General features: G+C 37.8%; 1 protein-coding gene across 2 annotated transcripts in view; it reads left to right on the forward strand.

Annotated features, from left to right (window-relative positions):
* Window positions 1-27,450, forward strand: part of dipk2ab (divergent protein kinase domain 2Ab) — a 54,403-nt gene that overhangs the window by 14,130 nt on the left and 12,823 nt on the right. Inside the window, exon 2 of one of the 2 annotated variants that reach the window (XM_065294700.2) lies at window positions 241-1,121. The exons of the other annotated variant lie outside the window; for it this stretch is intronic. Within the exon in view, the coding sequence (XP_065150772.1) occupies window positions 468-1,121 (654 nt within the window). The 5' untranslated portion in view covers window positions 241-467. The remainder of the gene's footprint in view (window positions 1-240; window positions 1,122-27,450) is intronic. 2 annotated transcript variants of the gene reach the window in all.

The following is a 27,450-nucleotide window of genomic DNA, read 5'->3' on the forward strand; positions in this document are numbered from 1 at the left end:
TTGTTACAGTTCGTAAAGCAAAACATTTCCAATTTGGTACACATTTTAAAAATCCCACCAAACTAGCTTTTGCTTTATACTGGTACCATACCTTGAGACAGTGGAAAATAAAACTGAAAAAGAAATGGAAACTAGGTATTTAAGTGGAGTTGTTGCAGTATGAAGTTGCCATGCTTTGTTTCAGTTTTCAGTTCTGTTGAAATGCAGCTTATTGTAATTCGTTTTTTTTCTTCTTTGCAGGACAGCTTTTATGCTCATCCCGACCATGAGCTCCAGGTCAGTGGCTGTGAGAATGTCTTAACCCAGCAAGCGATTTCAAGGGGGGCCCCTGTAACTTCTCCCCCTTCAGGATCTCTGGGTGATGAGTCGGCACCAATAATGGAGGTTCATTGAGTCTTGTCCCTGATATTGTCAGCCCTTTTCCCCTTTACCCTTAATCCTTCCCTGTCTGGTTCTAGTGCACGAACATGCTGCGCTTCCTGCCTCTCAAGCTTGGCCGTCTTTACCGGTGTTTAAAGCTTTTCTTGGTCGTGGGCATCTTCGTCATCTTGCTGATGAACACGCATAACCTTTTCGTATCTTTCCAAAAGAACGAACTAACAGACCGGCGGTTTATCAACCTTAACAAGTGCCCGGCCTGTTTCGGCAACAGTTGGTGTCGTAAATTCATGAACGGACAAATATCCTTTGAGACGTGGGGTCGACTTCGTTTCCTAGATGTCTTCAATGTGAAAAATGTGTTTTTCGCTCAGTATGGTGAGCCTCGGGAAGGCACACGGAGGATTGTACTGAAGCGTTTGGGCTCTAATCAAGAGCTTAACGATATCGATCTGAAGATTTGCAAGCGGGCAACGGGTCGACCCCGTTGCGATCTCATCCAGGCCATGTACAAGACTGAGTTTGCCCGACTCAATGGGGACGTCAGACTCTTAACACCAGATGTTGTTGAAGGCTGGTCAGACCTTGTTCATTGTCCTTCTCAAAGACTGCTGGACAGAATAGTCAGAAGGTATGCAGAGACAAAAGACTCTGGAAGCTTCCTGCTGAAGAATCTTAAGGACACAGAAAGGATGCAGCTGTTGATGACCATGGCTTTCAATCCAGAACCCCTAGTTCTTCAGGTAGGTCTGCACACATAATCTCTCTACGACAGACTCCTTCTTTCTGTTATATATATTCTGTGTTAGACCAGCTAGATCATAACATATGCTCTTGAACTGCCCTTGATAATTCTGTCAGCGGAATAGGATCTGTCAGTTTGGTGAACTGCAAAAAGAGGAGAAAAATTTTGGCCTGTAAATTATAGGGTGTGCTACTTTCACTGCCTGTCTCCAAACACAATACTTGAGATTGAAGACTATATAATCTTGCAAGACCTTAAATGGAAAGTGTTTAATTGCTGCTTATCTGAGCTGATGGATTTGTCTTGTCGTTATGCATATTTTAAATAATTTTTTATTATTTAAAAACTCGGAACTGTTAAGGGTCATTACTTTTTCATTTCTTAAACTGCACTTATCAACTTTATCGTGACAGCTGCCATCCAGATTAGGCTGGTTTCCTATCATTTCAGTTATAAAGCATCTCACTGATACAGTATCTTTCTTGCCCATTTATGTTCGAGTTTTCTATATGCTTTTTACAACCTTGACATGACAGTCATAATAACAGGAGCTGTCTGGCTGATTTTTCAATACTGATTTACAATTGGACGATCGATTTCAATTTCAGCTGTCATTGACTGCAGCTGATAAAGACCCAAAACAACAAAGGAACAGAAGCTATGTGAAGACATTCACTGTCTTGTTGACCTCAAATCTGTCACACAAGGTCTCAACACCCTCTGGCATTTGGTAGACTGAGGGAAGATCAACCCAATCTATAAAATCTGATTAGCTGTATGTGGTCCCTGTCACCAGGCACCTTCCCCCTTTGTCTCTCTATTTGTTTTTCTTCTCTTGCTCAGTGCCCCTATTTCTGCTATCCAGTTAATTTCATCATTTTGTAATGCCTTTGCATATCCGTTTAAAGGGTTGTGTGATTTATAATCTCATCCCCAGCCCACCTCATGGAACTAATTTACGTCTGCCTGTCTGCATGTCTGTCTATTCTTCTGGCCATCTGTTTTAGCCATTGCTGCGTGTTTTTGTCGCTCATAAATATTTCATTTCGCACTGAACTTGTGAACCAGTGGCATGGGAAATCCTTAATTCTTAACTCTGGATAATGTGATAACTTGTGAGCTCCAGAGGAACTTCCAGGAGACCCTGAAAGATGGCTCAGAAAGAATAGGAAACGAGTGGTTGCACAGCAGCTAATAAAGAATTAATGACATCTAGGGCGGATGTGTAGCAAGTTGCAGAAGATGTTTTGCTGAGTTAATACAAAATTTCATACAGAAACATATTTCAATGTAATGATTTAAGATCTTTAAAAGTGAATGTGATTAAAGCTGTTGGACGTTTGAATATGGTATTTTGCTTTATATATCTAACAGGGCTGCATAACGATTAATCGCGATTAATCGTTTGCAGAATAAAAGTTTTTGTTTACATCATATATGTGTGTGTACTGTGTATCATAATTATGCATAAATAAATACACTTGCATGTAGGTATTTAAGGCGTATTTACATGTGTATATACATTTTTATATTTATATATAATTTATATTATATATAAATATTTAATCTATAAATATTTGTATTCTTAAAATTATACATGCATGTGTGTATATTTATTTATACATAATTATTATACACAGTACACACACATATATGATGTAAACAAAAACTTTTATTCTGCAAACGATTAATCGCGATTAATCGTTATGCAGCCCTAATATCTAATAAGAAAATTAATTAACTACATACAGTAAATGACATTTTTAGCATGACTATATCTTTAAAAGTATGTATTCTAAAATAATGCATTCAATTGAGTCTACGTCTGGCACAAGGAAGTGTGTCCATTTTTTTCCAAGGTTACAAAACAAAGAACGCATACAACTAGGGATGTTAACAATTAATCGATCTTCGATTAATTGTCGATAAGAATTAAATCGATAAAAATTAACGATTGTCGACAAAGCAAGCACGTGTGTCCGGCGCCTGCGCAAAGCACATACACAGCTGGTGAAAAAATTAAACAAGCGCGAAGAAGTTAAACTAGCCATGATCACAACGATGCTTGATGCCAAACACTCACTTGGGCTTTATAACCTCATTCGAGACGAGGCTGGCTGCTAACGCAACGAAATGGCATCCGCAGTGGATCTGACAGGTTCCGATGCAGAAAATATAAACACAGTTAGGATACTGAAAGCAAAGACCCTCTTCAGGGAAGCCTGCAAGATTAGCATAGCAACGCTGCTAACGCTGCTTTACACAGGGAAGGAGACCAGAAGCCGTTTTTAATAAACAGATTAAAATGTAAAACTTACATTCTGGCAAGAAACTGTTAAATGTAAACTGTAACTGACTGTCGTTACACTCTGAACTCCCGCAACATATATCATTGATCATCATCATTACTGGCTGAGGCGCTACACGCTAAACGGATTTTCTAATGGAAGGTTGAAGTCTTACAATATAAGCATCTTTGCTGAAAGTACGCCGCAGGTCTAAAGCTGATGTGACGACGGGAAAAATGCCCTTTGTGTGCTTCTTGGATATAATTACAACAAGTGATGTATCAACGACTCCGAAAGCAAGGTGAACAACTAGAAAAATAACACTTGATGATAATGAAAACTTATTTTGTCATGGACGCACGGACTTTCATCCGACTGTGCGGAGTGCCCGTTATGAGGCGGAGTTTACTGTGTCTATTAGTCATTATATTTCATTACGAGATTCAGTTGATGATTTTTATCAAAACACCAACTACATTGACTCATTTTACAATCCCACTAGCATGTTATTTAGACAAAATAAAAACTTTTAATTTGCGTGAGGAAGCTGGCATTTTTACGCACACTTTTATGTCATTGGCTATATGTCACTGCTGTAATGGCTTATTGCACTATTACTGTTAACGATTATTCGATTGATTGATCGTTAATTTAAATGATCATCGAATATGGGAAATTGCATATTTTGACATCCCTACATACAACCAAGATTAAACCAGAAACAGAAAGCAGCATTTAGCTAAATATTTTACAACATAGATGTTAATTGACACACTAGGACTTCAGTGCATCAGTGGACCTGTTTTGTTTTTTAAAAGGTTGGATGCCCATTTTTCACAGGTGGGTATGATTCTTCAGTGTCTTTATGAAATGTCTGTAACACATTTCTGTTAAAATTCCTCAATGATCATGTAAAACAGCACTCCTTTACCTTGATAAAAACAGCTATGTTGTTACTGATCATCCCATTTTCAAAATAACACGAATATAGAGTATGTGTAAATTAATAGTTCACACTTGATTCATAATAAGCCCATATTTATCATGCTCCCAAGCCATCCTAGGTGTATACAACTTTGTTCTTCCAGCTGAACACATTTGGAGTTAAAATAAATAATATCTTTGCTCTTCGTAGCTGTGTAATTGCATTAAATAGAGGCAATTTATTAAGCCCATTCACATCAGAGAAAGCAATCCATACGACTCTGGTGGGTTAATATGTCTTTTGAAGTGAAACTATATGTTTGTGAGAGAAAACGATTAGCATTTTGAGCGTATTTAGCGATCGATACATCATTTTTGAATGAAAACACATCTAGGTCTAAAATGGCAGCATGCAGCAATGGAATGTAATACAATCATTTGTGCCACAACCAGCGTGCCACCATTTTTTAGGTTGTGATGTTTTCACATTAAAACGCGACTACAGTTTAGACTGTTTGTAATGGCAAATGCTTCTTAGAACTAAGCTAACATACGAAAACGTTAGCCAACAATATTGTGGATTGTTACTAGGGATACACTGATACCTCTTTTTCCGTTAACGATCTGATTCCGATATCAGAATGCTAGGTATCGGGTGATCCTGATCCAATACTACTGTATTTTTCTTGAACAATTAAAAATTGCACACACACACAATCAAAATAATGCTAAATGTGTAGACTGCTTACTGCTAGATCTGATATAATTATATAAAAATATAACAAATTGTTAATTATGGCAGTTTTTAAAAGGATGTATGATAGGTTCGTTTGAGCAAATAAATAGGTTAAATATATTTTCCCTAATTGCACAAAACTGTCACGGTATAAATGCAATATTAATGTTTATTGTTGTGTATGATGCACTTAAGCTTTGTTTATACCCGTGCTTTTCTCAACAAACGAATGAGGAGTTTATAGTTGATGAGCTCACAATTGAGTCCAAAAACAGACACACAGAAAAGGATAGAATCATTCGCTGGAACAACCCTGGTACTGGTACATTTTTATTAAACATTATCTTTTTATTAACAAAACAGAAATATCAAGGTCTGTATTTTATTCCTTATCCAGTGGTACATTAAATACAAATATAAGCCAATAATTCTGAATCATATGTAAAATTATTTGTGTTTTTAATGTCAAAAGTTTTCATACTTAAGAGTGGCAGATAAATAGTAAGTAAATTGTTTTGCATGGATTGATTGAAGAGATACGTCACAGGATTGCCTCGAGGTCAGTCATTTTTGGATGCAGAGCCGTGCGCGCTGTTACAAACAAGTGCCTTACACAGCTCAATGCGAAAGACTCCAACACTAGGGGTGTGACGGTTATTATATAACCGTGAGACTGACGGTTATAGTTGAACACAGTCATTAGAACTCTATAACCGCCAAAACCGTGTTATTAAAATATATATTTTTTAAACATTTATTATCATAGAGAATACAACAATTGTTAACAGTCTGTGTTATTAATGGTCTAAGTCATTTCAAACTGTATTTGATTCTTTGGAAAACAGCATAAGTGAGATGTGCAGATCGCAAAGACCCATCCCTCTTAGTTACTGTCGCTATGTCCGACAAGATACGCCGCTCTCACGCCCAACCATGTTCTCACGCGGTAAAAAATACATCGCAGAACAGAGAGGACACTGACAACGTGCTGACACACAGGACAGACCAGGTTACTTTTGATATTAAACATATTAAATAAAGTCTCACTTTCAAATCATGTCTTCCTTTTAGGTAATTTATAGCATCAAATAAACATGAATGATCATAAGCAATGTTGTTTTAACCACGGAAAGGCATCCGTACACTCCGCTTTTCAAGTTCAAATCCTCCAATGTTAATCTACTATAGCCTGGTTAGCCAGACCTACATCAAGATGTAAGGTCTGGCAACTCTTCACACAAACGGCTCAATGCAAGGGGCGGGATATAAGGTTGTCCCTAAAAATGCCTCTGCACGCAATAGGATAGCGCTATGACGGATCAGAGCAACGAAGAAGGTGACGTAGTTACCGTAACCAGTCGGCAAAACTCCAAACACATCTTTCTTGCTTAAAAAGGACTTCAGTAAGGTTTATTTGCTCTTCTTTCAAAGAAAAACATAAGTCTAAGTCCTCCAGAGTCGCGGCCAAAGCCGCTTCAAAAGATAGCTGTTCGCCAGCAGCAGCAGCCATTCTCTGTTTTCAAGTAGGAACCGTTGCAGCTCTGTCGTCATCATGTTAAGCCCGCCCCACAGACGCTACACACGATGTGATTGGCCTGACCAAATTTTGGTTTTTGGACCGGTTAAGTGTATTGTGAGTGCCTAGACTAAACCCTGGCAGCAAATATATTTTGCGGCCGCTAGGGTGCGTCTAGATTTCTAGGCTAAATCTACTACTCTCCTGACTGCTGTAGATGGCGAAGAAGTATGATTGATGGTCAGATCACCTGTCAATCAAGCTCCCTGCGAAGGGTCAATTGTTTCAAACGACGGGTTAGAGGGAGATGCTTCCTAGGGGCTGTTTACACTTGGTATTAAAATGTGTTTTCATCGATCGGATCAAAAGTGGACGAGAGAGACACATCACGTTTACACTTGGTATTTAAATCTGTCTCTTTTGTCCACTTTCGACCGCTTTGTCTTGAATACTGTGAGGGGCGGTCTGTCGAGACTGTGGGCAAGTCTCTCTGCTGTCATTGAAACGCGAGCGGGATTAATTATGAGTTATATGGATGCAAACTAATATTATGTCGGAGTCAGCTGCCTGTTTAGCAAGTAAACATGCTGCACAGAGTTTTGTACGTGTGTATGTTAGAGCTTTCTCTGAATTTTCAGCATAATTGATAAAATATGATTGCGCAACTTTCACACTTTCAAAACAAAACTACGGATATCAGCGCCGCTTTAGTTTTATCAATGAAAGGCTAAAAATAGCGCAGTTCACTGTGTGTTCACGGCAGAAGTCAGAAAAATATGTAAAAAAGTTTAGTACCTCAGATTAGATAAATGGGCAGAGAGAAGGTGGTCTCGTGTCGCTGTTCGAACACATTCAACCACATGTGCGTTTACACTACAAAAGCAATCCGATCGAAAGGGGTTTCGACTACCTCTGAATGTGGTTGAAAGTGGTCGAAAGTGGACACGTTCAAAACGTTTTGAACACCGTTTACACCTGGCATTAACGTTGTCCACTTGTGATCCGATCGACGAAAACGCATGTTAATGCCAAGTGTAAACCGCCTCCTAGTCTAAAGAAGGGTGGTTGGGGTCGTTGGTTGATAGCGGTGAAAGCACATTCACTGCTAGTTGTCTTTCTGTTAAATTTAAATAAACGTAGAGCAAGTAGCTAATCAGTGTTTGCTCGTTTGTCAGTTGTCCTTTAAACAGACAAATGTCGCAACGCGCAAAATGCCCCCCCCTCGGACGTTTCCCCCGGACGGTTATGTCACATTTAAATCTCGTCATAACCGTCCTCACCAATTTTGAAACTAGCACACCCTTACCCAACACGCACGACCGCCCACTCCGCATTGACGTAATTTTTGCAGAATTGATGCGCTTAAAGCATCCTCACACAGGAATCTTGGCTCCACAATGAAAAATTTAAACCCATTAAAACACAAAGAGAATATAAATTGTTTATTGTTTATGGTGCGTTTATGGATACTGCCTACCAGTGGTCAGCGCATGTGTTTGCACGCCGACGTGGATGACGACGCAAAAGTATAAATGAAAACCGACGCAGAACCTATGCCATAGAACCTACGGACAACTATAAAGAGCCCTTGATTGTTACTCTTATGCGGCTTTCACATAGGATGCGCTGCGCGAGGGCGATTTTTTTATTTTATTTTTTTTGTTTTTTGTTGCGCCATTCAAAATAGTTCAACTTTTGCGCTGCGCTCTGTGACGATTACTCGCGAAGCCAATAGAAACGGGGCAAAATAGACGAAAGCTTATACTCTGAGTTCTCAGAGTTTTATAATACAAGTTTATGCTCCTACAGAGACATCGGAAAGGAAAGCCGTGTCATGGAAACACGTAGCAATTCAAGTTGGCATGTCAGGTGTGTTTTAAGTCAAGTAGCTTGTTGTAGGTAGGCAGCTTAAAGTTAAGTGAAATGGAGACCGCAACATCAGTCTCTGTATTCCACATCGACTATTTAACGCAAATATAATCACTGTAGTAATTTATTGAAAACCCCGCCTACTTTGGTCTGGCCATCAGAGCACAAATCGATTGGCTGCGCGAAATCCAGCGGCGAGCGCAGCGCACACCGTGTCCTTTGTGAAAGCCGGATTATGCTGCGTGCACACTTTTTGTTATCTTTTAGACTCCTACTTAAGCTGCTACCTCAGATGTTCGTGTTTGCTACCATTAACCAAAAGAAATCCACAACCAAATTATAAAACATAAACATGCGTCTTTGTGACAGATTGATGGCACAGCTCCAGCTTCATATTGGCCCAGGATTCTAAAACAGTCCAGTGAAAAGTGCTTGGCACACACAAGCAAGTTTTTGCCCACTCTTTCTGGTACATTACCTTCAAATATAAAATCAAGCCTTTATGCATTTGTTTCCTCTGAGGTTCGCATTTGGTGTAAAGATGCCTGTGAGCCTTTACAGTCGCACACAAGAGCGGGTTGCATGCCAGGATTGCTTAATTATCCAACACTTGCTAAAATGAAATGTACCTTTGGTTAGCCAGCTTTATTACCTGTGTACTAAATGGATAAACGGACTACATGGTATTATATGGTTTAGAGGTGTTCTTATTTAAAAAGCTAGCTATTTACTGTATGTAGAAACTAGCTGCCAACAGAAACTGCTCACTAGATGACACCGTTTCAGACTCAGGCAACCCATAACAAACTGGCTGTGTTTTGTTTTTTAGCTTTTCTGGACTGGCAGACACTTTGTGAAACCTAACTAAATGCCAAAAACAGATACAAAGTGAAAATTCAATCTGATGTCTCCTTTAATAGTGCTACTCACTAATTAAAGTAGCTTGTTATTGGATAGGCAAACATTGCTTCTGAAAACTTTTGTAACAATACTTGAAATAAATAGTTAATATAGTATAGACGGTTTCAGCAGTAACAACATAAACAAGTGGCAGTCGTGGTCAACACGTAACTTCCGGTAAACTTCGCTAAGAATAAATAACAACAAAGTACTTTAAACGTAGTTTATTTATATAACAAGCAAAATAAACAACACGTAGATTACCTAGGAAACCAAAACTTTTGTTTAAAAGTTCAGTTTAGCAAGTAGTCAGACCATTAAAAAGCCTGAAACCGGAAGTAAAGTTTGGACCAGACACGAATCGCGTCATTGCACGTGTGTCCGATGAAACCGTCTATAGTCGCAACTTTAAGTTTGTTACTGCCCTGGACTTCTTATATGGGCCACCGTGATATTGACATATTGGAATGGAGTGAAATTTCCACTGAACATGTGTGAAAAGCCATGGTACTGCTATGCTGCAAAAAAATTTGTATTGCATTTTAGTTTCATACTGGGTTTTTTTTACGGTAACTTTTTCCGTATTGTATTTATTGCTGTCCATTAGCTCTAATTTTTTTAAAGATGTAATGAAAGCAGTCCTTGTTTTTCTTTCACATAATTTGCTTTCCTATCTCTCTTACCATCGTTCACTATCTGTTTTGGTTAAATACCATGACACCATTCACTGCTGTTTTATTTTCAAGTCTGCTGTGGGGTTTCTGGCAGTTAAGCATCCTTTCCTCTCAGTTGTGTGGGAAACTAATACTCACTGCTCTTTTGAGGTTGGCCCACACTGCGTTGCCTATTTATGTCCACCAGAGTAATTTATCCTATAGGATGAAATATTTTTTTAGAAAAGCAATATAAAATAACTGGAAATAAGGAAATGTGTATGATGTGTAAGTTCTTTTTTTTTACTCTGCCATGAAAAAATCAAGCCAACCGTTGTTTTTGTGGTTTTATTACCCTGCAATTTTATACTTGCACATAATCCAGGTTTAACCATACCAAAACAGTATTCTGCCTTTTTCCTTTATTTGAAGTCTCAGTCAGGTTAAGGACATTTTGTGACCCACATTCTCTGCACGGACGGTTATTAATTCACACGTTGAGTCGACATTCTCTGCATTTCATCTTCTCTTTGTTAAGCCGTGAAGCACAAGGTCATGTTGGAGAGATGTAGTAGAGCCTGGTTTAGGTGACCTTGTTTGAATTTATTCAGGAGTGTGCTACTTTGTTAACAGCCCCCACGTCAGCATGCGCTCTGCCTGCTCAGCCAACTTGACAACAGGACATGACAGGCCTGTAGGGTTAACTCAGTCAAGGGTGCAGCACTCGCCTCCAGACTGAAATGGTCGATGGTCGAGACACCCCACCCCTCCCTACACCTGACACAGTTTGTGTGTGAGTTCAGCTGCATAAAAATGGCAAAACGGTATTTCTCCCCCTGGGTTGTTGAGTCAAATAAGGGTAAGATTTTTTCAAAGAAAGCTTTAAATAAAACCTTTTAAGGGAGTCATTGCCCCTTCTTTTTCACATGGCTGGGTTAGGATTTTGCTCAGTATATACCACAACTGTAAGTAAGAATCCCATTCAGGTTCTTCAAGAGGCTGACAAGGTGCCAGTATTGGTTCCAGAGCTGGAACTGTTCCACACACTTCCACCACTAATAAGGTGAAAAGTTTAACTTTACAACTCTATAGAACCTAATTTTATAAGATCCATCAATCAGAGAGGCTGCCATTTCCATAAAAATAAGTATTGAAAAAAGCAAAGTTACTTTGTTTGATATGGGATTGTGCGACAAAGTGGTGCTTTTCGGATGAGAAAATTCAGTAAAAAAAAAAACGATTGATTCGATAAAATCATTGCACTGATTCATTGGAGTTGTTCAGTCATTTCCTCATAATTACACAGTTCTGTACCTTTGTCTTTTTGACACATTTTGTTTTGAATCCAATGCTAGAATGTGATTCATCTCAGCGGATGGTATTTGGTTTGGTTCAATGCTCAAAACTATTTATTGAAGTTTTTCTTCAAATGCCTGCGGAGAAAATGAATGGGGAAAGTTTCTCATCTTCTGCTCTGGTGGTTACTGGTGCCTCCCACAGCCATTCGTATTGCTACTTTTTCATCAAGCAAGCTAATAAAATTCACACCTTCAAGATAAAGATGTAGATGCCAGGTGGCTTCTACAACTGCAGTCTTTTTTCTTGGCTCTCCAATGTGAAAATGGAGGTTTACTTATCACATTTGAAATTTGCTGAATCTGAAAAATATATTTATAATATTTATTTGTAATGGGTGCGGTTGGGTGGGGCAGGATTATTGGCCAAGCATTTTTCCTTTAGTTTAGATGGAAGGCAGTCTGACTAGGAGAAGTGTCCCAAACCCATTTAAAACCTTCCAACAGAACAACCTGACTAGTTAAAGTGATACTCCAACCAAATATCAAAATTACCCCATGATTTACTCACCCTCAAGCCATTTAAGACACACATGTCCATCATCTTGTAGACGAGGGGTTGGCAATGTCGATCCTGGAGTGCCGATGTCCTGCAGAGTTTTGCTCCAGCTTTAATCAAACACACCTGAATAACTTATCAAGGTATAAAGAGTCACCTGAAAACTTCAGGTAGGAGAGATTTTATTAGGGTTGGAGCTAAAATCTGCAGGACACTGGCACTCCTGGACCAACGTTGCCTACCTGTTGTATACAAACACATTTAGAGTTATTTTAGTAAATGTCCTTGTTTTTCCAAGCTTATAACTGTAGAAACCGGGATCAGGGAACAATGTCTGACTTTAAAGCCCAAAAGAGTGCATCCATCCTTACAGAAGTAATCTACATGGTTCCAATGGGTTAATAAAGGTATTTTGTGGTTAATCAATGTGATTAATTTAGATAAATATCCATATTTTACACTTTATAAATTATAATAACTAGCTTCTGGTAGCGATGCCATCTTGGACACACGTGATTCACGAGAGTCACTACGCAACGTACCTACGGTAATGAACACTCACTACGCTAACTCTTGAGTAAATCGTGGTAATTCATCAGCTGAAATGTTTGCAATAAAATCCCATGAGTCTGCACTCTAAAAAAACTTTACTGTTTCAATCTATTGTTGAGTCAAAAAGGGTCAAACTCAAATACAGGGAAAATGTCCATTTTGGTCCAACCATGGGTTGACATTGAAACAACCCAACATTTTCGGCTAAAACAACACAGCATGGGTTAATTTAGAACATAATGGTTGGGGTTCTCCGTTTTTAACCCTAACCATGGGTTAAAAACAACCCAGCAATTTTAAGAGCGTGTGTAATGCAGTCAAACAGGATGCCAAAGGTTGAGGATTCAAGAACATCTGAAGCAAAATTATAGAACTGCATTAGCAATGCAATATGGCGGCACACCCAAAATACATCTGTTTCCAAAAACATAACTGTTTAATCCATGTCTCATGACTGTAACCTGATCTTAGTTAAAAACATGACATTAGTCCACTTTTATAATGCGCTTTTGCACTTTTTCTACCCCCTTCCAGTCCGTGATCTGTTCCTTTAAAAGAAACTGTTCCTTAAAATGTTGCCTTTCATGCCAGTCGCTTTGGATAAGAAGCATCTGCTAAAATGACAAGCAATCAAAATGACACATGAGCATTACAATTTATGTTATGCCCACCTACTTGGCACCACCCGCTGTTTCGCATAAAAGACAGATTGCATGTCTCTCTTCTGTCCGTCATGTCTTCAGCTGGTGGGCTAGTGGTCTGTAGTCTAGAATCGGATGCAGAGAGTAAGACTGTGGGGGAAGGGTAGAGAAAAGTCTGCCAAACCGTAAAATTAGCACGGCACCCCGTAGGGACGAGCATTCTCAGTGGACTGGCCGGGTTTTAAACTTTAATGGCCAAGCAAAATGCCAGATGTGGGCAGTTCTGCTTCCACGACTGTGTGGTGGACCGTAGGTCAACGATGGGATTTGAGGAAAAGGTCAGGCGATTAATGTGAAGAACAAAACAACTTATGTTGAGTTTTCCCTTCACAGCCTTTTGTACTGGGTTATCAGACTGTGTAATACATCTTACATGGTCAGCAAGATGATATTCTGTGCCATTGTTTGTATTCTTTATTTGATCTATTTGTTCTTTAGTCTTAATCTGAACAAATGCTGTATGCTTGTCCTGACGTGTTTGTTGCAGATCTGAGGAATTGGAAAAAAATAGAAAATGTGGAGAAATTCACTGCGCCCTGCAAGAGTAATTACTACTATCTGCTTTGTAGCTAAATTTTAGTTTAGAACTGCGTCTAACAACTATTTTGGTAATTATTGTATTCCTTTCTGTAGCTCAACTGATGCAACATGGTACTATAACATTAGCTCCCACAAGAAAAAAAATCCCAAAGACATTCATTAAAGGATGGACTCAAGCCATAACTAGGGACTATAGTTTTGTTGTGGGATTGGCTTTTGACTTTGACCAATAGGCAACCCATAACACCCTAGCAACCACATAGCGGTTCCCTGGCAACCACCCAAACTCCCCAGCATTATCATAACGAGATCTGTAGTGGCAAGCACCAGGCTTAGCACCTTCTTCTAGCACAGAATGACCTACTTAGACAAGAAAAGCCAATCTAAAGCCTCCATCCTATTTGATTTTTGTGAAATACACTAGTCAACATTTGAAATGGATCCAACAAGTTAATCAAAGAATGGGTATTGGTTTAAGAAAACGTTTATGAAAGGTTTTGATTCATTTCAAATGTTGTAGTTGATACTTTCATGAAAAAAACGTTTTCAGCCCCCAAACACTCCAACCATTGGAACCAATAATGGAATTAGCAGAAAACGTCTAGAAATGTCTTTTTCGATTTAAAATTTCTGTCCAACTAAAAACTATAAATACTGTAATGATAACGATCCTGTTACTATTTAATTTTAAGTAAAATAAATACCATGGATCTCGTAAAGTCCCTTAACTTTAAAAGTATTTGGTCGGTATCTCATGGTTTAATGGATAAGTGCAGTTTGTGGTTAAAAAAATGTCGTGGTTGACATTAGTGAGCAAATTATTTTGTGTTTGATGCATCTCAGGGCAAGACTGTGAACTAACAAGAACATCTGCTTAATGAAAATCATGCCTTGCTGTTAAATTAAACATTAGATCATATTTCCAGCCAATTTCACCTTTGACATTTTACCTACGTTTGGATCAGAACAGAATGATTAAACAGGATGTTCACATATCTCAGAAATATCAGGATCTCCCTCACACACATCCAAATTAAATTTGACAAATATCATCGCATTTATTCAGTTATTCATTATTCACAAATGTCATCTCTCATGAAAGTCAGTCAGGTGCCATTAGCAATGTGGAGTCTACGTCTTAATGACCAGCAATACTTCAATTGCTTAAAATAAATGTGTTTTAATAAAAAAAAAAAATTATTTCATACAACATTGCATTGTAACTGAAGTTGTGAGGATTTTTTTTGTGAAAGTGAATTTGAAAAATATTGACCATATTGTTATGTTATGTGGATTTTAATACTAATTTAATCTATTAATTTGATCATTCAGATTTTTGTTTCTTAAGAAATAAAAATATAAATGCATAGTAAAATATGCATGCTTTTTAAAACACAACCCAAGTCATGGTCAAGTTTATTTTCTTATTTGTTTTGTTTTCCTTGGTTAGGCAGCTCAGTAGGTTTTAAAGCAGAGCCATTGTCACTCCCTGCATTTGAAATCACATACTGTGACAGTAGGTACTGAATTAGATGATGTATGTACTCGTCGACCATTAAAACAGTACATTCTATTTGGTATGAATATTGATAGTATGAATGAAATTCAGACATACATGTGACTAGGGTAGGGTATTGTAAGAAATTTTCCGATTCTGGTTCCAGTTCTGCCTAACCATTCCCGTTTCCGATTCCTGTTTCATATAATACATATGATTTGAGATTTAAATATGCTGAAGCAAGTGTTTTGTCATATATCCTGCAAAGGCTGCTGTACAGGTAATAATTTTTGTGTGTGCATGCGTGCATTGATGCATATAGGCTCATACATAATGCATACATATATTTTGAAATATACAAATGTAAATGAGGATCAGATATATGTTTCTTAAAGGAATAGTCTACTCATTTTCAATATTAAAATATGTTATTACCTTAACTAAGAAGAGTTGATACATCCCTCTATCATCTTAGTGTGTGCACGTAAGCGCTGGAGCGCGCTGCTACACTTTGATAGCATTTAGCTTAGCCCCATTCATTCAATGGTACCACTCAGAGATAAAGTTAGAAGTGACCAAACACATCAACGTTTTTCCTATTTAAGACGAGTAGTTATACGAGCAAGTTTGGTGGTACAAAATAAAACCTAGCGCTTTTCTAAGCGGATTTAAAAGAGGAACTATATTGTATGGCGGAACAGCACTTTTGGGAGTACTTCGACTCGGCGCAGTAACACCCTCCCTCTCCCATTATGAGAGGGAGAAGGGGAGCGGATTTTTCAGGCGAGTTGAAGTACTCCCAAAAGTGCTATTACGCCATACAATATAGTTCCTCTTTTAAATCCGCTTAGAAAAGCGCTACGTTTTATTTTGTACCACCAAACTTGCTTTTATATTTTTTGTAAAGACTATTAAGACATTGAAATTTGAAAGTATTAAAAATAAATATGCTAATAATTGAAACCTTAATAAATATAATAAAAGTTATAGCACCGGTCATTGGTTGAGCTGCATTTTAATTTAAAACAGCCAATAGTGGTTGTTCACTGTAAGTCATGGCTTCACAGTGTTTATTGCTTTAGACGAGTGTTACTCTTATCGCATCTGTAATGTTTAAAATAGCTAAGTGTATGAAGATATGCGCACCCCATATGTAAACCCTGGATGTTATGGTTATGTTTCAGATTACGTTTTGTTATTATTTTAAGGTTAATTTCCTCTACTCGTTTCTCATTCAAGTCAGAGTTGCGAGTTGAAGCTTTAAAAAACACTTCCAGTTGGATTTATTCAAACTGTGTGTATTCATCAGGAAAACACAAAAGTACAGCTTGAGTAATGCTTTCTCTGCACCTGTCACTGTCCACCCTGTGTGTGTGTGCGTGTGTGTGGACCCTGATCTGCTTGTGTTTGCCAAGACAAGACAGACAGCAGAGACACGCAGGGTGATTGGTTAAAATTTTAATGGCATTCATGTATATAAGGACACATGTAAACATTATGGCAATAAATCACCTCTCCAAAAATTACCAAGGTCATGTTCATTAAGCATGCAGGGTCATGGATTTTTAGGAATATCATGGAATTTTAAAAGGTCTATTCCAGACATTGAAATATAGGGGATTTTATACATAAAATATGTAATTGAAATTTGGCTCCCCTTGTGATGTCAAAAGGAGATCTTTTTATAATAATAACGTCCCTTAATCTGCACTATCCAACCACAGCACTGCCATTTAGTGCAGAGAGAGAGAGAACAAATTGGCAGCTATCAATCATTTCATCAGCTCATTTGCATTTAAAAGGACACACCCAAAAACATGCTATAATAAATTATCTATATGGTATTTTGAGCTAAAACTTCACATATATAGTCTGGGGACAACAAAGATTTTTTTTGACATCTTAAAATGGTCTTGTGAAATGTCACGTTTAATTTTTTGTTTCCATTTATCAAAATGTAATCCGCTTGTTAGAACATAAGGAATACTGTTTCCGGGTCCAGGGCTTCACTGATTTCAAGTGAGACTACAATCCAGTCTTTTATTGGCATTGTTTACTCATTTCAGGCATTTAAGCAAAATTTTATAAACTCACGGTGTATACTACATTATCCAGGTTCACGGCATCCCGGACATAGGTCATGGAAGTTCCACTTTTTAGTCAGTGAAAGTCAGGGAATTTGACATTTGGTTTAGAGTGGGAATCCTGAGCGTGCGACAAGTCGATAAAGTAATTATCACAACAGGCCTACATAACAGCAAGTAAGCCGTAAACTTGGATGATGTTAAACAAGCTCAATTTAACCACAAGAAACAACTGTTCCACGTTACCGCTTTACAACATTTGGGTGACTCCTTACCCTGGGGCTCCTGAAAATGCACCATCGAATGCACGCTTTAAAATCTTGTTGGAAGTAGAAAGTCATCTGGGTACTTTTTTCCAATGTGTTTTTTTTTAATACTATGAATTCGGACATACTACTCGCCTCGACTACTGTTTTTCACCTACTATATAGTATAGAAGTAAGCAACTTCTGACACAGCGACTGCATGACAAACATAGAGGTAAGGCAAAAGTAATGCATAGATGATATGAACATATTTGTTTGGAAGGCCTGAAACTGTTTTTTTTTTCTTTTCAAAAGTTTTTCTTGCAATTAAAAAGAAAATCTGTCAGTCAGCTCAATGATCTTGGTAAAGTTTAAGGATTTTAATTTATCACCATAAAATAAATTTTCCACATACAGTTTGTGATCAACAAAGACATACCGACTACACAGCACTGGCCCTATTAGAAGTATGACTTTATGCTGTCAGTAAGCCTCAGGCCATCATATCATACATATTGTTTAACCTTGTTCAATGTGATTACTTCAGTGTGTTCTGTCAAACGGCTGACCCCACACATGTAATGCTGTTATCAAGGCTCTCATACTGCTTTAATGGTTTACCAACCCACTGACAAATAGCTTTGATAAAGAACAGTCTTGTATGTTACAACCATCTCACTTGTCGACTCAAACACACAGAGTAAATGTGTTCTCCCACGGGTATTTGGAAGGACACAGCATAGTAAAAATTCCAGGTTTCTCTCTTTATCTTCTCTTCCGATGGATATATATGTCCATATATCCATATATTTTCTTTTCTTTTATACATTTTATATATATATATATATATATATATATATATATACAGAGCCGGCCTTAAGCATCTGGTGGCCCGTTTCAATAACTAATAGGAGGCCCTACCCACATAAAACATAAGCATAATAGAGCAAAAAGCAAGGATTCCTGTTGGTTTGCATCAATGGTATATTATTTTATTACGTGCACTTTTAGCTTCACGAACAGGCAGCTCAAAAGAAATGATCCAACCTTATTTAATTACAACTATACAATTATAGTTGCCTCGCCCTTTCATGGACGCTAAATTCTCTGCTTAATTGATTTGCGCAGTATATTTTCAGCTGTCTGGGCTGACTTAAAAAAAAAACATCTCAAACATCCCCTCAACTTGAATTATTTAACAAAAGCAAACAAGACAAGTGTCTGACTGACACTGAACCGAACTTATAAATAAGGATGGGCTCCGCGTTTTTTCAGCACCGTAGACAGCTCACCTGGCGGCGAGCGTAGATTTCACCTAAACCTTATTAGAAATCCACCTTTCTGTGTTTGGGTGCTGAGAATTCCCTGATAAGTTTATCTTTGTCCAGCGATTTTGTCACCTCGTGCTCAATAAAAATCTGAACGAGAGCTGACGGCATCTATGTTCAATAGGCTATTATAAAAACAGTTTACATTGTTATGCGGGAGCAAAACAAAAATAGACGATTTCCAAGCCACTGTTAAAAAAAATCACCCCTCATTTATCTAAAGTTCTTGGTCATTATGTTCATTTAATGGAACATTGTGTGGATGTTGCGTTAGAGGAAAATGCCGTCATGCACAAAATATATTAAAGGCAGTCAGTAAATGCACACAGATGTTATACACATATTTTAAATACAATTAAATACTGCATTAAGGTTAGTATAAAATCCAATAATATTATTTAAAAAAAAACCCATTGAAATCAGTCCCTAAAATAATGTATTATTAAAAACCTGGAATCGCACTTGCACAGACAAGCCTGATGAGAGAGAGCATGGTCGAATTCAAAACTGCGTTTTTGCGCCCTTGAAGGGAACTTCGGGAAGGGAGCCGCTTAAACTTTCACTCCAGATAAAATGAAAATGACGTTGCTTTCATTGCTCTATTCTCCAAGTGTATTTTAGCGGTCACAGTCAGGCAATGAGACACAATTGCGCAACTCTCTGCACAGCTCTGATATTTGAAGGGAATAAATAGGGCATATAGCGATGAGTACTTCAAATTGATATTCTCTTCATTTGTGACGGAAAATTTGTCGGAATGAATGCGCACGGGCTAACTACGACAGGTAACACATTTAAGAAATGTCGGTTTTCACAAAAATAAGGCTATTAAGCTCTCGTCTAGTGATCCCGATGCTAAAGAATAATTAAACCTCTAGAATTATCCACATGTGCACGTTTTCTTAGAGTTTTTATGAAGCACTGTGATGCTGCTGTAAACGATTCTACATTGATTTATAAAAATGAAAGAAATTACTTTTAAAAATAATTTAAATGACATATAATAAATATTAATGCAGTTCTATATTTTTTTTATAAAATACATTCATTTCATATTAATAATCAGATTTCTACAGGCTAAAGCGCGTATGAACGTCCGAGAGAAAATAAAGAGCAGAAATTAATTGATTTAAAATGAAAGATATGTGATTGCTTAACATCCACAGGCACTGACAATGTGAGCTCCCCCGTGCAGGAATCATAGCCCCACATTCAAACATTCTTGCGCCGGGCTGGGGCCCTCCTTTAGGGCGGGGCCCGTTTCAATTGAAACGGTTGAAACATAGCTATATATATTATATATATTTGTCTGGGTCCGTTTCATGTTTTTTTTTTTTTTTTTTTTTTTTTTGGTTTGTTTGGTTTTATAGAGAAAATCATATTCCTCTCTAGGGATCCACTGCATACATTATTACTTTCTTGTTATTTCTTTGCATTTTTTTTTAATTTTCTTTCTTGCATTTCAAACGTGTATGTACATGCAGGGTGGGAATTACTCATATATACATATATACAAAACTGTTCACCTACATTATACATTTTCTGAAAGGAATAGGGATGGTATATTTCCATAGTTCCTACTACATTTACAGTATTTGTTATTTTAGGCCTTTTGGCTGTTTTTGAGGCCTTAAGTGCTCTAACACAAGCAGTGACGTGTGTATGGTGCCTTAAAAATATAAATGTAAGACATTTTAGTTTAATTGTGATAATAATTGAAATGGTCTTAATCAAATAATTAGATATTTTTTTAATGGACATGTTTATTATTGATGTTACTATAGTTAAAATCAGTGTTCTTAAACTCCTGTCATGCCAGCCATTTGCAGACCGCCCTCCCCCTCTCTGCAGCCTGCGTCCGCTGTCTAAAAATTAACAATCTGGTCCGGAGAAAGATTTTTATTTACACACTTTCATATTCATTTGATTATTGATGCAAACATTTAAGGGACTATCACAGTTGCGTCTAAAAACACGTGTTAAACGCGACTAAAGGCGCTTCTTTTCAATGCGTTCGAGAGGTTGCACAACTTCCATTGCTATAAAACCATGAGCTACACTTTCCATGACGCTGAGCATAATGGAATGCGTGATCAGATCTGAATTGCTCATCTGCACCTCATGTCAATCATATCATTGTCACCATCCAAACAGGAAATCTGGTCTGGACTTGGAGTGTTCGTCCAAAGAAGATCTGTTAGGGTTACTATGTTGGGTTAATTAGCAGGGTTAGTTCACACCAAGTCACAGGGAGCGGGAGATGTAATGCACATATAAAACTATGAATGAGAAAATGAGCCATCAGATGCCCAGGTTAGGAAAAGAAACGTGCAAAAGATAAAAGTATGTAAGTAGCTCACTCATCTTAATATGAACATATAAAAAATATCTAATATATCATTGTTACTGTATAGTAATTGCTTGCTATGCATTTACACAAAGACCTAGACCAGTAATATTAATTTTTACAGAGATGAAACATAATCAAGTCAGTACTGTGACTTTAATATCTTTATAAAAATAAAAACAGAAACAATACCTGAGGGCAAAAAATGTATTGTAGTTAATAAATGTATTCAGAAATTGAATTTGTTAGTTAAGTGCAAGGGTTTAATAAAAAATGTAAGGTTAAAACATAGTTAAGCTAAATAAATAATGTATAAATGTTATAAAATTATGTATAAAAAGAAAAAATACACTATTTAATTTTATTAAGTATTATTATATGTTAAATAATACAATTTAAACAATACATTTACAGAAATATTGTGGGGTTTTTAATGTTAAAATATCTCTGTGGCCCTCAGAGGAGATGTCAATCCCAGAAATGGCCCCAAGCCAGTTTGAGTTTGAGACCCCTGGTTTAGATCAAGTTGGCAGAGGGAGTGCACAAAATGGTCATGAAAACAAATTATCACTGTTTGTTTTTTCTGTGCAGCCCTGGCTATCATTATAAGTGGACTTCAAGGGAAATAATGTCACAAAAATGTTAAAACTACCTTTTGAAAGATAAATCAGAGGGGAAGATAAATGCCTTTTTGTTATTTTGTATAGACAAGAATGTAAATTTCCCTCTGATGATTTTAAGAGGCCAATGTATCACATCAGGTAAAGTTGTGTCCTCTCAGCACTTCTGAATGCCACTGAATTAACAAACGATCGCTCTCTTTTTCAAGCATGCTTAAAATAAAGAACGAACACCATTTCCATCCAAGCAGCATTAAAGTTTAGTCAAAGTTAGGTGAGACCCCAGTTTCTAATTAATTTTTTCACTTCAGTGCATCATCAGTAACCTTAACTCTTTGGATACTGGATATTGGAGTATAAGGTGCATTTGGGCAAATGTGATTGGTTGAATGAATTGAGAAGCGTTCATTATGGGCAAATACACATGCTCACATTTAAAAAATAATTCCCTGTTTTTTATGTTAAAGACAACCTTTAAAAGAAGTTTCACTAAAGACTGGCTTTTTTAATACTTGGACATAAGCAGAAAACCACTGTCATTTCGTTTGTATATTGCCACTTTTCCAGATTAAAGTATGTTGCGGTATAACTAGCTACAACAGCCATTAATATGTAGCCCATTACATCTCAGCTTGTGCTATGTTTCTGAAGTTATAGTATAGTTAAAAGCAGTTCAACTTTTTAAGAAGAGTTTTTCTTTAAAACACTAGACCTAGCATTCTATTAAATACCACTTCAATACACACTGTGGTGAACCCAGGGCCTCTTTAAGGGTGCAGTTTCATTATCCCAACCAAACCATGCCTGCGGCCCTTTGACCCCAAAGCATGGTTTATTTGACTAGTGTGATAGCTCTGATCCCTGGCCAGTTTACAGAGGTGGGCTCGAGTGCGGTTCACTTGGGTTCAAGAGCGAAAAGCGCAGTGTGATCTTAATTTGCACCAAGCAATTTCTTCAAAACAATCCCATCCTGATGACGAAAGCGTGCCCGGGCTTGGATCGCTCAAAGTACAGTGTGTGGGAAATCAAGCTCGTGCACAGTTCCATTGAGTTGGGTATAATATGAGTGCACCACAAGTGTAGTTGACTTTGGAAGTACTGTATGTTGTTAAACACATTCACACTGTTCAGCCATAGCCTTTTCTGTATATACAATATGATACAGCATTAGGGTCTCATAGGTCTTTTTCTGCTGTAGAGGCCACTTTTCCCCTAATTAACAGAGCCAAGACCAACAAAACCCCGCACTAAAGCTTTTTGGCTTGCTCTTTCTCTATTCAAATCCCTCTCTTTGAGGTTAAGAGTAACCCCCCACACATACACAATGGATTTTTAACGGTTCCTCTTGAAGGCTGCCTGATCGAACTCACACGGGATGTGTGCTGGGACTGAGCAGCGCTGTGAGACTGGTTTCATCTCTGTTGATTGACCCAGTCCTTCTATAGGGTATCGACCGCTCCAGTCTCCTGCCGCTGCCACGGCTTACGCTAATTACAAATATTAGAGTAGGCTAATATTGTTATTTTTGCAAAATGTGTTTAATGGAACAAATTGGATTTGTAGAAATTGTTGGCTCAGTTTAGCACTGATTAGTGGGGAGTGCGTTCTGTTTACGGCCTTGATTTGTTGGCATAACTGGAGCGTGACCTGATAGTTTAAGTCTTATCTCATCTGTACCTTCTTAAAGGCCTCAAATAAAGTGTCAAAGGCTTAAATGCAACTTCAAAGCTGTCTGGCAGCTGCATGTACACTGCAGATAAAAGAGACATGGAGAAAAATGAGGCTGCGGACTGACAACAGGATTGAAGGAGATAAAGGAATACATTGTTACCGTGAACACAGCAAGTGTGCAGCAGAGCATGTGAGCGGTGCGGAGCGTTGAGCGGTGCGGTAATATTTCCATCAGAGCGCAGAGCGCATTTCCGAAAATTCCGCTCCGCTCGCTCAATACGCTCAGCACCGCTCGCTCATCCCAGAATGCCCTTTGGTAATTTGCTAGTTCGAGAATCTGTAAAAATGGCTAGCAATAAGTTATGGAGTTCAAATATTGTTTTAATGAAGTCGTCAGCCTTATATATAAATGAAAGAAATGAAACTAAGATGACAGAATAACTGTAGCGTCGTCTGCATCTAGATGCAGTTTTAAAGATTAAAATAACTTTAATCTAACTGATCAACACAAATACAAATATATTTGTACATAATATAACTGATTGCTTACCAGCATTAAAACCACTTAAAATAAAAACATTTATAGTTCTTTGTGTATGTACAGCGGCCACTCCGTGGATGAGGAAGCTGTAGCCAAAAACGCCGGTGCATTTAGTATTAACTGACTAAACACTTGACTTACCTGGACATTTAGATATTAAATTTTTTCATCAACAGTATCTGCGTGGAACATTATAAACATTGATGATAATCTGCCGACTCGACTGATTCAGCACGTCCTCTATTTTACAGAGAGTCCGCTTAATTAACGGCTTTTCGTTCGGTCCGCGTGACCTAAACATTTTTGTTCTGTAATTTGTTCTCGGATAGGCTATATTTCTACAGATTTTCGACCATGTAACATTTGGGATAAAATGTAAGTTGTTATAGATAGCATTTAAGCTTGTTCTTGTACTGAAATGATGAAATGTTTAGTCTGACTAAAATGATCTATCCAGATTAATTTAGCCAAAATAATGATTTATTCGTTTTCATAGATACATGTTAATTTATCTAATAATATACTATTGAAAATGCCATAAATAAATATTCTGTATTGCATTCGTTTTGTACATTTACAGGTTCATAAATACTGTCTAATTTTAATTTCTTTAAGACACTGTGTTCTGTTTTTACTAGGGGTGGGCGATATGACCAAAATCTTCTATCACGATAGGATTAATTTTATATCATGATAACGATATGTATCACGGTAGAGTTTTTTATGTTTTAATAAGGTTTAAATCTTTAATACCATAGAAATGTTCATAATTCTCACAAAAAACATATACAAGCATAGAAAGAAGATAAAAACAAACAAAACTCAAGCTCTCTGAAGATACACAGTCAATAAGAATGATAATAAATAATTATGCATGTATGTATAGGCCTATATATATTTTTATTTAAGGTAGAAAAGTGATTTAATCAGGAGCGAGAGATTTTTTTTCTCAATGCTGTTTGATTAACACGAGTGACAGACAGGAGCAAAATTAGGTAACTTCCCCTTTAAGACCAAAGTCCGGATCCAATACACTGTTACACATGCGCTTTCTCTTTTAGCTGTTTACTTTCTCTTAAGACCTTACTGGTCGTGTTTATGATGATGCTTGCAAAGACGGGAATTTTGACGCATATGTGTATTTAAGGCCAATAAAGCGGGAAAAATGCTCACGAGCTTAATAAGCAGAGGTCGCGCGACTTGCGCGCTCCTCACAGACAGAAAGAGCAACGGTTGCGCGACTTGTCCGCTCCTGACACACAGAAAGAACGCACGCATACAGATCTGTTGTCTGTGTTTCAATGGCTTAAAATAACTTGTTTTAAAACTGCAGTGCTTAAATACGTGTACAAACGTTACGTTTTCGCGACCACACGCACAGGAGCGTGACGTGGGCACGTAACCTCGATAGAAACGATAGTCCAAAATCTCTACCGGTTGACAAATTTCTACCGGTTAATTTTGTCTACCGGTTTATCGCCCACCCCTAGTTTTTACCGATGCAATGTAAATTCGCACTTAAAAACCTTCTTGTTAAGAAATTTTTCTTCAAATTATTTTAGTTTTTTTCAAATAATGTTAATTATGTTAATTTTGTTAATCTTTTTCTCGTAAGGGGAACGAATTGTTATAATATTTCGTAATTACTTATTACATTTATTATAACTTAAAATTGTGAATTAGTAAAACATGTGGATGTCGTGGAAACAAATTGTTAATTTGAATTATATCCGTATCAGTTAAACTAGGTCTAATAACCAACACACAACTGTACATAACTGCTATTTATCAGCTAATACTTTAATTAAATGCAATTATCCAAGAACGTCAGTACAGAAAACAATTAGGCTTACTAAATATTTTTTTTATGTCGGAGTGGGAATTGGTTTATTTGCGAGCGTGAGCGGAAAGTTAACGGAGCGCTTGCTTGGGCGGTGAGCGACTGAGTGGAGCGCTTGAACAGTAGAACGGAATATTTAGCGGAGCGTCACACCGCTCCGCACCGCTCACATGCTCTGGTGTGCAGTAGTAGTGCATTTTGTTTATTTGTGGGTCACGAGAATTATTGTGTTCGGAATGCAAAATAAGATACTGTAGACTGCATATATTATACTATACTGCATACTATTTAAAGGTAAGGTTTCTTCCAATCTCATGTTAATCCTTGGTACCTATGGAGTATTACTGCATCCTTCATATCTCCAAAGAGTCTTTAGTTTCATTGAGTTAAAAGACAAACTCAGCCAAGGTGTACCACAGACGGAGTGAATCACAAGCACACAACCCACACAATACATCATTATATTATCCCTGTATAACTTTCGATTAACTATACATGTATTTTATTCAGTTTTACTTACTGCCTAGGATCTTTTATTGCTGGAAAATTGTTGATTGTGTGATCAAACAAAACAACAAATTTCCTGGAGCAAGTCCTAGCCAGCGCTGCCAACATTTTTCCCGTAACCCTTAATTGTAACCCCAACAAAGCATGTTAATGGTTGTGTTCCAATCAGTGGTATGCTTCCCGAAAGCAACTATGTTTGCAAGTGTTGTTGTTACCAATAGAGTTCAATGGTAACAATGACCATAAATAGCTAAAAAAGCTTTTGTGAAACACAACACTGGTTGATATGTATGCAAGCTCTTCAGACAGAAGTGCCCATACAAAGAATTCCGCCCTTTATGACATCATACAGGACCATACTCGAAATAAAGTTCCAAAACGTATATGAACCCTGCCGGTAGGGGTGGACGATAAACCGGTAGTTATGATAAACCCGTAGAAATTTGTCAAACGGTAGAAATTTTGGACTATGGTCAACTATCGAGGTTACGCACCCACATCATGTTACTGTGTTGTGTTCACGAAAACCTAATGTTTGTACACGTATTAAGGCACTGCAGTTTTACATCAAGTAATTCTAAGTAATTGAAACAAACCACAGTGCACGCTGTTTCCGTGTGAGGAGCGTGGAAGCCACGCATCCACTGCTCATTGAGCATTCTTGTAGTTTATTGGCCTTATATAAGTCGCTCCAGAGTATAAGGGTGTACTCACACTATCCAAACCAAACCGCGCTCGGGCGCGTTTGACCCCCAAAGCCTAGTTTGTTTGACTAGTGTGATCGCTCTGTTCAGTGCCCGAGCGAGGATTGGTTGATCTCGCTCCGGCCAGGATGCAAAGGTGGGCTGGAGTGCGGTTCACTTGGGCTCAGGCGCGGAAGTCTGTGGTGTGAGCGCAATCACGCCTGAGCGCGATTCAAAAGATGAAGAAGTCAATTGCGCGACCACTCACCTTCATAAGCCTCCATAAAAACTTTTTGATGCGCGCAGCGGGGTTTCGTGAATGTTTGAGATGCACACGTAACCTATAATCTAAGCAATATGATGACATGTGAGAGGGCTGTCTGTAATCGCGCACCAAACAACTCCGAATTAAAAACACAGACTTATCATT

This window comes from Paramisgurnus dabryanus, chromosome 22 (assembly GCF_030506205.2).
Source record: "Paramisgurnus dabryanus chromosome 22, PD_genome_1.1, whole genome shotgun sequence".
Taxonomy (NCBI): domain Eukaryota; kingdom Metazoa; phylum Chordata; class Actinopteri; order Cypriniformes; family Cobitidae; genus Paramisgurnus; species Paramisgurnus dabryanus.